Raw genomic sequence first — 8,648 nt, 5'->3', positions numbered from 1 at the left:
CGAAATAATGTGCCACTATTCTATGTCTTAGAGATAAAGTGTTAAGGGAAATTAAAATATAGAAAACCGTGGCAAAAATGTGGGTGAAATTCAAATCATTGTATATGATCAAGTCTGATGTATGTGTTTATTTTGTCTCAAAGTGTTTGATAATTGTAAATTTCTTCTACATTATGAGAGATATGTTCCTGAGCCTAGCCAAAATTTACAATCTAAAATCAAGTTTGATGCATTAAGTTATTGTACTAGAATTTAACATGGCATGCTAAGAAATTTTTTAGGTGTACTAATTGTCTCTAAAGGTTTTTAAATGTGTTTTTGTAACACCATAAAACTCCAAATCTTAATTTAAAGAAAGAAAATCATTATTTTAAGATGTTACTCAAACATACAAGCATAATTTTTCAAATAGTTTCAAAGCTCGTAACGAAACATCAAAATTTAACATAATATTAAAAAAAAAATCAATTGAAATGTTTAATGAAAATAACAAAATTCAAACATGAACTCAAAACAATTCAAACGTCTCGTCTCCGATGTTACAGATCAGAGAAAAATCCATCTAATAGTGAAAAACAATAAATAATGAAGAGAGCTTCAAGTCATCTTCCAACTCATAGAAGAACTTACCCCCCCTGAGTATTTGTACAATATTGTACACAACCACACAAAGCAAAGAAGAAATAGATGAGAATAACTTTATAGAAGTTAATAGTGCATTAAACAGCAAGGATATCATACATAGACATAACTCAATCATACACATCAATCCTTATCCACAAATAATTACAATGCAAATATGAGATGTCATGCAATCCTCCTCCTAAATGTATGCGATACCAAAAGTTTAGATGTCCGAGTTATGTTACGAATTTTTCCACGTCTCTAATTTCTCTCTAAAGAATGTTCTTTATGAACAATGAGACTGTCACCAGTTCTCTCTGAACATTGGACCAAAGTTCCACATAACTCTAATATACATGTATGCATGTACATATAATTTTAATCGGAACTCATAATCAATCAACAAATATTATTCCATCTCATATTTAGCAACAACAATCCTCATATCTCGTGCTCCAAACAAGGTTTTCTCAAAACCATCTCAAAACAAAGTTCTTTCTAAATTACAAATTACCAACATAAGTATTGAGTCTTACAAATGAACAAGCCAACAAAGTAGTTGATAAGTAGTTACAATTCGGTTACATGCAGTTACATGCATGAGAGTTTGTATTCAATGCATGCTAGTGTAGATAGCTTATGATACAAATTATTCTAGCTAGTATAAATATATGCCTTGTAACTCATTCGTTCTTAATGAGAATCTTCTCCTTTCATCATGTTCATTGGAATTCATAATATGGTATCAAGCCATTATCAATGAACTCTTCAAGATTTCTCATTCACCTTTCATTTCACAGTTGAAGTTTTTTCACTGTTACTCTCTTCATCTTCATCATCATGATGAAACCCTTGTTTTTTCTCATTTCCTGATTCTTCCTTTTTCACAGTTGATTTGACTCTGCATATCCTGATTTCATCATCTTTCTTGTTTCCTATTCACATCTCTGTGAATTCTTCATCGATCCAACAATGCCTTCGTGTATCGCACCAAACTCTTAGCTCGATCTTAATTCCAATTTCTATATTCACCCAAGTGAAGGACCCAATTCCGTTACTGTCACACCGAATCTTGATGGTTCCAATTATCTCACATGGAGTCATTCCATGCAACGTGCACTAGGTGCCAAAAACAAGCTGAAGTTTCTTGATGGTTAAGCGGAAATTCTTGATGAAGAACACCTTAACTTCACTAAGTGGCAACGATTTAATCATCTTATTCTCTCATAGATTATCAACTTGGTAAGCGATCAAAATGCATCTAATATTCTCTTTTCACGAAAATCCTATTGATGCATGGAACGATCTTCATGAAAGATTTTCTAAAGCTGATAGAATCTGTATTTTGACTATGCGATCAAAGATCAATAATTTGCGCCAAAACTCAAGGTCTGTTATGGAGTACTTCCTTGAGATTAAGAGTTTATGGGAAGAGCTTAATTCCCACAGACCTTTACCTATATGTGTATGTGCTCACCGATGCAGATATCATGCAGTGCAGAAAGCTCAAGACCATCGTCTTGAAGAATAGGCTATACAGTTTCTTTCTGGCCTTAATGATAAATTTTCAGCTTTTAGAACTCAAGTGTTGATTATGGATCCATTGCCATCCATAAATCGCATTTACTCTCTAGTTGTGCAAGAAGAGAGTCACCACCAAACCACCACACCACCTGATGAGTCTTCTGTCCTTGTGAATGCTGCTCAAAAATACGACTTCAAACACAAAGGTGGTTTCCACAAGAACACTCCTCGTGTTTGCACATTTTGTAATAGAACTGGTCACACTGTTGATTTCTGTTACCAGAAGCATGGCCATCCCAACTTCAATAAGAACAAATCTTTTATCAATGCTAGCCAAGTGGAGAACTCCTCCAATGATTCTCATGTGTAAACTTCTGATATACAGAGTCAAGCACCTATTACACAAGCTCAATAAAATTAGTTGATCACCCTGCTACAGAACTCTAACACTTCTGTACCTAACGCTAGTTCCACTACCAATCAAGTTTCCACTAGCCAAATTTCATTTTATCAACCTTCAGGTACTGTTTGCAATACTACTCAACACATACTCAAAATTCCTCATTCATGGATATTAGATTCAGGTGCAAACGATCATGTATGTTCCTTTTTACAATTTTTTTATTCATACTAGAAAATTGCACCAGTCAAGATAACTTTACCTAATGGTAATAGCACTACTGTTCAATATGCTGGTAATGTCAAATTTACACCTCTCCTATATCATAATCATGTTCTCTTTGCACCAGAGTTAGAACTTAACCTCATTTCCATATCTAAATTGTTCTATGCGTTGACATGTTATGCTGTTTTTTCTCTTGACCAATGCTTCTTGCAGGAACTGAATACATTGAGGATGATTGGTTTGGGTAGAAAAGATAATGGCTTATATATCTTGCAGCTAGAGGACACTCATTCTAAAGAAATCCCTGGACCTCACCAAGCTCAATTACCATTCCAACATCCACCTCAAGCCAACACATGTCATACTACTGATTCCCTTTTCTCTTCACATAACCAAAATGTTGCAATACCTAAGTCTGCCTTATGGAACTTTAGAATTGGTCATGTGTCTCCCAAAAGAATATCTCAAATTTCCAAATTGTATTCCTCTTTTGATGTTGACAGTCATGCTACTTGTGACATTTGGCATTTAGCAAGATAGAAAGTTACCATATCACTCTAGTACTTTTATAGCTTCTCATAAGTTTGAGCTTTTGCATTTTGATATTTGGGCCCCCCTGTCCATTCCATCCATTCATAATCATAGATACTTCTTAACTATTTTAGATGATCACACATGTTTTTTTATGGATAATATTGCTAAAGTCTAAATCTGAAGTATCCACACATGTTCAAAACTTTATTAATATGATCATTAACCAATTTCATGTCACACCTAAAACCATCAGGATAGATAATGGTCTTGAATTCTTACTACATCAATTCTATTCCTCCAAAGGCATTATACACCATAGGTCTTGTGTTGAGAACCCCCAACAAAATGGTCGTGTTGAGAGGAAACATCAGCACCTTTTGAATGTAGGTAGAGCTATCTTATATCAGTCCAAACTTCCTAAACCATACTGGTCCTATGCCATTCAATTTTTCACTTTCATTATAAACCGTGTTCCAACACCCATTCTTCAAAACCAATCACCTTACCAAATCCTCCATAACACCATACCTGTCTTAGAAACATTTAAGGTGTTTGGATCACTTTTCTATGCCTCAACATTTCAAGCCCATAGAACCAAACTAGATCCTCGTGCCAGAAAGTCTATCTTTATTAGATATAAAATTGGTATGAAGGGCTATATACTTCTTGATTTTCATACCTCTAAGATCTTTGTGTCCCGAAATGTAACATTTCATGAACACATACTACCTTATAAACCCACTGGCCAAACATCACAAACATCATGGTCATACTTCCCCTCTAAGCCTTCCACTAACTCGAACCTCCCTGAAGATTCACCACTTAATGACTCTACATGTCATATTCCATCCAACTCACTTGATCCTCACCCTCTCATCCCTACACCATCCCCCATTACTCCACCCAATTCTCCTCTCCGTGAAACTATATTAACCAACCCTGAACCACCCACTCGAGCCTCTTCTAGAATGAGACAACATCCTACTTATCTGCAAGATTATATATGCAATTCTCTCCATACTTCAAAGCAAGCATCCCCATGTATTCGTTATCCTATGTCTCATTACATTTCCCATGAACATCTTTCTTCCACTCATTCTAAATATGCTTTGTCTTTAATTTCTAATCATGAACCTAAGACTTATAGTGATGCATTTAAACATGAATGTTGGAAACAAGCCATGCAACTTGAACTTTCAGCACTCGAGAAAAATGGAAATTAGAAGATTGTTGACATTCCACCTGGTATAAAACCTATTGGATGTCATTGGGTATACAAGATCAAGTATCTAGCAGATGGTTCTATCGAGAGATACAAAGAATGGTTAGTTGTGAAAGGGTACAATCAGATTGAGGTCCTTGGTTACTTTAATGCATACTCACCAGTCGCTAAGATTACTACTGTTCGAACTATCATTGCCCTAGCATCATTCAAACATTGGTACATCCATCAGCTCGACGTTAACAATTCGTTTTTGCATGGAGAGATAGAAGAAAATGTTTACATGGTGATTCCTCCTAGAGTACATACTAACAACCCTAATCAAGTTTGTAAGCTTGTGAAATCTTTATGTGGCCTTAAGCAAGCCAATCTTTGGTGGGATGAAAGACTCGCAACCTTCTTACTTGCACAACACTACACACAAGCTAACTCTGATCACTCCCTATTCATCAAATCCCATGATACCTTCGTTACCATCTTATTAGTGTACGTTGATGATGTCATCATTACTGGTAATGACACTACAGAATTACACTCAATAAAAGCAGCATTACACTCTACATTCAAGATCAGGGATCTTGGCAAGTTGAAATATTTCTTAGGTATCAAAGTTGCTCACTCTCAAGCTGGTATCCTCCTGTACCAACATAAATATTGCTTGGATTTGATTGAAGACTTCGGATTTCTCGATTCAAAGCCTATATCTACTCCTACAGATCCTATCATGACATTCCTTCCTATCGAAGTCTCATAGGAAGACTAATATATCTTAATGCCACTAGGCTAGACATTACTTTATGCACACAACAGATAACCCAATACTTATCTAATCCTACAATCACTCACTTCAAAGATGCTTGTCGTGTCTTAAAGTACCTCAAATCTTGTTCAGCTCGTGGTATCATGTTTCCTCGTGATTCTACGCTCCAGTTACATAGCTACTCAGATGCAGATTGGGTAGGATGCTTAGACACTCGTAGGTCTATTTCTGGACAGTGTTTATTTCTTGGACGATCATTGATATCATGGGGATCTAAGAAGCAGTTAACCATCTCACGCTCATCCTTTGAAGCTGAGTACCATGCTCTAGCCGCACCATCATGTAAGCTTCAGTGGCTCTTATATCTTCTACATGATCTACACATTCAATGCCTCAAAACATCTGTTATTTACTATGATAATGAAAGCGCAATCCACATTGCATCTAATCATGTCTTTCACGAACGCACAAAACACTTAGAGATAGACTGCCATATCGTCCGAGAAAAACAGAACAAATGCATCCTTAAACTTCTTCCTGTCAAGTCTCGTGATCAGCTTGCAGACTTGTTCACCAAATTGTAGCGGGGAAAATCTGAGATCGAAGCCATAGGATTGACTCGACTCAATATTTCGTTTGAAATCGCCACCGCGCTTTATTGTTTCCAAAGGAAAAGGGAAAAAAACGTAAAACCCAAAGTTTGTTTTTTTTTAAAACAAAAAGAGAACTCAGGTTCGGGTGTTGATTATACAAGGGGAAGGTTTTAAGCACCCCTCATATTTGTGGTACTCCACATGAACCTTTTTGAAAATCTGTGTCGTGTGTGCTAAAAAAGGGAGTTTGTTTTATTTTTAAAATAAGCTCGGAAAAGCGTTAAGCTTTGTGCCTACATACCTCCTCGGTGCAATGGAGAAGTCAGAGCTAATGTAGTTCCGCTTAAAAGGGAAAACATTTTAAAAAAAACGAATAAACACTTTATCGTTGTTGGAGAGAAATACTCGGCCATTGATCTTGAGCATGAGAACAAACGAGTTCTTTGCATCGCAAATGAAAGAAGGGCTCCAACTCGGATAGAAATAAACGATTATGCCACTAGCTCTCTCACGCGGAAAAGATCTCATTATATCAATCAATTTCAAAATCGTGGGGTATCGTCGCTCGTTTCAACAATTAGTCGTGTCTAAACTTTTGAAGAAAAGCCACTAAGGGCAAAAGATATTTTAAAAGAAAAAGTTTTGAAAAGATTGCAAACATAAGAAGGTTTTTGAAAAAGGGAGAAGATTTTGAAAATTAAAGAAGGGGAGGAGATGAAGAGGCTAACCTAGTGCATAAAATAAAAGCTAGGGAAAAGAACGGTCTAACCGAAATAAGAAGCCAACACTTGACATTAAGAGTCAAGGTAGATTTCCCATCCTTTGGACTTATCAATACCAAACCAAAACATTATAACTTGGGGATCCAGATGAACTTATTATCTTAGCACCATCTCGCATTAAGCACATTAAAATTCTGACGAAAATCGGGCAAAGTAACGACTGTTTTCTGGTAAAATCCTTATATCAATGCCTTGGAATTAACCATCAAGGACTTTCAAGGAAATACCTGCATACACAAATAGACAACAATCCAATGCCAGACAGACAGAAAAATCACAGAGTAATAGCATAATAAGGGTCCAGAGGCACTAAGTCCATCAGTCTGAATCTCCAAAATGCTAGGGATAGTAACCAATAATCCGAAAGAGAGCCTTAAACGTTTTTTAGATTTTTGTTGTTTATTAGTGTTTTAGCGTAAAAGTAAAGTATGGTCCAAGTGGACAAAAAGAAAATAGCGGAAGCATAAACAATACATCCAAATGGACAAAGAAAAAAAATAGAGGAATATAAACGTGATGAAATGATAAAGTAAAGCAATAAAGCAAAATATAAAGAGCAATATAATAAATTGCGGAAATTAAAGTCAATTGTTAGATGTTAAAGATAACCATCTTGAAGCTTGTCAAGTATGTTATCAAAGTTAGTGATCTTACCGAGCGGATCAGATGGCCAGCAACAATGAAGGCTTGAACTTCGGGGTGACGAATATGGAAAAAGGGTGTTGTACCTGCAAGGCACTCCGATGCTAAAGTAAGTATGTATTCCACAGGGTACAACAAAATAATAGGGTTCTAGTGGTAAGAAAAAGATTACCTTGCCCTCTGTATGTAGAGGGCTATTTATAGGATGTTTAGAACGGATTGGACGTCTCCTTTTAGGGCGGATATTCAGGAGACGTGTGGATTAGTTGTTTACCGAGCACGAGGGGTCCTCGTGGTCGGTTACTTGGCCCGTTTGCCTAGTCTGGTCGGCTGGAAACCACCACGTGCGTTCTGAAGCGTATTGGGCCGAAGGCGGGAATGGCCCAATTGATTGGATTGGGCCGGTCCAGAACAGGAGCCCCCCAAGTCATTGCTTCCAGACAGAGGAGTGACGACTTATAGGAAGTTGATCCGAGGGTTCGTGCCTTGTCTATCCGAGGAAGTTAGGCCGTTTACTTCCGAGGAGAGGAAGAGTTAGGTCGGGAGTGAGGAAGTGTGTTGTTTACGAAAAGTTGGTGATTGGGAACGTTGCATTATTTGTGAAATGATAGGAAATCAATTACCTAGGCAGTAGGGTTAATGATGACCATCCCTCTGCACAGTCAGGTATGTGCGGCGCGTGAGGGGATTTTAAGTAGCCTATAAATAGAGAACAACCCTCATTTTTCCAAACTTTTCAAATTTCATTTGCTTCGTTCTCTCTTTGCCGGCCTTTCTTCTTGTTGTGGTGTTCGTTACGTATTCTTCAGTCTTCCCTAAAAACCGTACCTGTAAGTTACCTTTTAATTCTTTCGTTTTATATTTTTATGCTTCGATCACTGTATAGAACCTGATTGCATGTGGTTAGGGTAGGTTTTTAGGAAGATTTTGATGAGGATAGATGATGAGTGTGGTGGCGTATGGCGGAGATAAGGGGATTCTCCGTCGTCCACGACAGCGTTTTGATGAGTTTATCTTTAGATTCCAGCTTTTTGTACCGTCGAAAGATGTTTGATTATGCTTTTGGTGTTTTCTGCGTCATAGTTGGATGTTCTGCGTTTTTGCCCTTTTCTCGGGCGCGAACTTTGTCTGGCTCGGAATTTTGTGTTTATGGAGGGGCAAGGACGTGGTTCATCTGGTCTATGGGCCGTTGACGTGCCCTTTCACTCTGGACGATGGTGGAAGGGTGGATTTGATTTGATTGTCGAATTCACTGTTCTCTCATGTGTTTCAGGTGAAAATGGCCGATGAAATCGTCCGATGGCATCGAACTCGTCGTCCTCAACCACTCCTGCCCAGCAAG

At 37.5% G+C, this 8,648-nt stretch overlaps 1 protein-coding gene across 1 annotated transcript; it reads left to right on the top strand.

Annotated features, from left to right (window-relative positions):
• The first annotated feature begins 1,879 nt into the window (after positions 1-1,879).
• Positions 1,880-3,313, top strand: LOC131650182 (uncharacterized). The gene is made up of 3 exons (XM_058919906.1): positions 1,880-2,093; positions 2,196-2,512; positions 2,783-3,313. The coding sequence occupies exons 1-3, from the start codon at positions 1,880-1,882 to the stop codon at positions 3,311-3,313; spliced, it is 1,062 nt and encodes a 353-aa protein (XP_058775889.1).
• Positions 3,314-8,648: the final 5,335 nt, after the last annotated feature.

Source organism: Vicia villosa, linkage group LG2, assembly GCF_029867415.1.
Source record: "Vicia villosa cultivar HV-30 ecotype Madison, WI linkage group LG2, Vvil1.0, whole genome shotgun sequence".
In the NCBI taxonomy this organism is placed as follows: domain Eukaryota; kingdom Viridiplantae; phylum Streptophyta; class Magnoliopsida; order Fabales; family Fabaceae; genus Vicia; species Vicia villosa.
This window is presented reverse-complemented; position numbering and strand designations above follow the sequence as displayed.